At 37.5% G+C, this 1,633-nt stretch overlaps 1 protein-coding gene across 1 annotated transcript; it reads right to left on the reverse strand.

The window, feature by feature from the left end:
- Positions 1-362: 362 nt before the first annotated feature.
- Positions 363-1,390, reverse strand: LOC120930757 (olfactory receptor 11L1-like). The gene has a single exon (XM_040341930.1). It carries the CDS (start codon positions 1,314-1,316, stop codon positions 363-365), a length of 954 nt encoding a protein of 317 aa, XP_040197864.1. The 5' UTR covers positions 1,317-1,390.
- Positions 1,391-1,633: the final 243 nt, after the last annotated feature.

Below are 1,633 nucleotides of genomic sequence, written 5' to 3' on the forward strand. Positions count from 1 at the left end.
TGGTTAAATAACCGAACGCGGTGATGTAAAACACAACGACGTGCTGAAAAAAACAAAGTTCAATGCTTTCAAGCATGCGTCGACTTGATTCTGAGCATGCATGGATTTTTAACAGATGGTCGTGCCCACAGACGATCGGTTTTGACCTATCAGTTAGGAATCCATAGGTTAATTTTAAAGCAAGTTGGCTTTTTTTTAACCTATGGTTAAATAACCTATGGTGCCCACACACGATCGGTTTTGACCAATAAAAACGGTCCTTCAGACTGTCCTCTGGTTAACCTATCGAGTGTACGAGGCCTAAAACATGACAACCAACCCTACTTTTGAGTAGCTACAATTTCCTTGTCATGGCCTAACAGTCAATGCTGCCGCCCTTTATTTATGGGTTTATTGGTCAATAATATAGCTTTGGCAGCTTCTTTGATATCTTTATTTCTTAGACTGTATATGATAGGATTGAGCATTGGCGTCACCACAGTGTACAACAGGGAAATCACTTTAGTTATATTTAAAGATGAACTGTTTTTTGGAAGCATGTAAATGCCAATAAGAGTTCCATAAAACATGCAAACCACAGTCAGATGGGAACTGCAAGTTGAGAAGGACTTCTGTCTGCCGATATTGGAGGAAATTTTGAGGATAGCTTGAACGATGCATCCATATGATGTTAGCGTTATCATTAGCGGGAGTACCATTACAGGGACACTTAGTAACAGGGCCTCCAAGCGAACAGTGTTTGTATCTGAACAAGATAGTTCCAGAATGGGCTCCATATCACAGAAGAAATGATCGATGACATGAGGCCCACAGAAGTCCAAGGTAGACATCATTATAGTGGTTACTAATATAAAGGAAAAGCCCAAGAGCCAAGAAAGAAGGATCAAGTTTAGAAACATTGGATAGTTCATTATAGAGGAATATCGGAGAGGATTACAGATAGCCAGGTACCGGTCATAAGCCATCACAGTTAATATAAAGCATTCTAAAGATTCAGAAGCACCGAAGATATAAAACTGAATGATACAACCAACAAGGGACATAACAGTCCCCCCATTCATTACAATGGCAAGTGTGTTGGGGGCAACATCTGTTGTCAGTAGTATGTCCGATATGGAGAGCTGGGTGAGGAAGAAGTACATGGGAGACTGGAGCTTCTTGGTGTTTGCTACCAAAGTGATGATCAAGAGATTTCCATTAATTGTCACTAAATAAATAATAAGCAGCAGAATGAAAATTATGCTGTTGAATTTGTAAAGATCCGGGAATCCAAGGAGAATTATCTCAGAGACTGGCGTTTGGTTTCTGTCATACATAATCTTTAGGTTAACAGAAAACAGATTTAAAAAAATATATATTTAACTTAACTACTGCATCTCTGGAGCTTATATTTTTCATAATTTTGAACACAAGTAAAAAAGATAAATATGTATTTTTTGGATATAAATGAACATAAAACCCCACAAGCATTATCTATTTTCTGAACGTAGAGGCCCTGTAGAATATAAAGAGGGTAGTTGCATTATTTTGTTGTACTATATTTGCACAACTGTTTATAAAATCTATATTTTCATGAAAAAGTACAGTAATACCTTGGATTACGAGTAACACGGTATACAAGCATTTTGAAAGA

The sequence above is a fragment of the Rana temporaria genome, chromosome 3 (genome assembly GCF_905171775.1).
Source record: "Rana temporaria chromosome 3, aRanTem1.1, whole genome shotgun sequence".
Classification (NCBI taxonomy): Eukaryota; Metazoa; Chordata; class Amphibia; order Anura; family Ranidae; genus Rana; species Rana temporaria.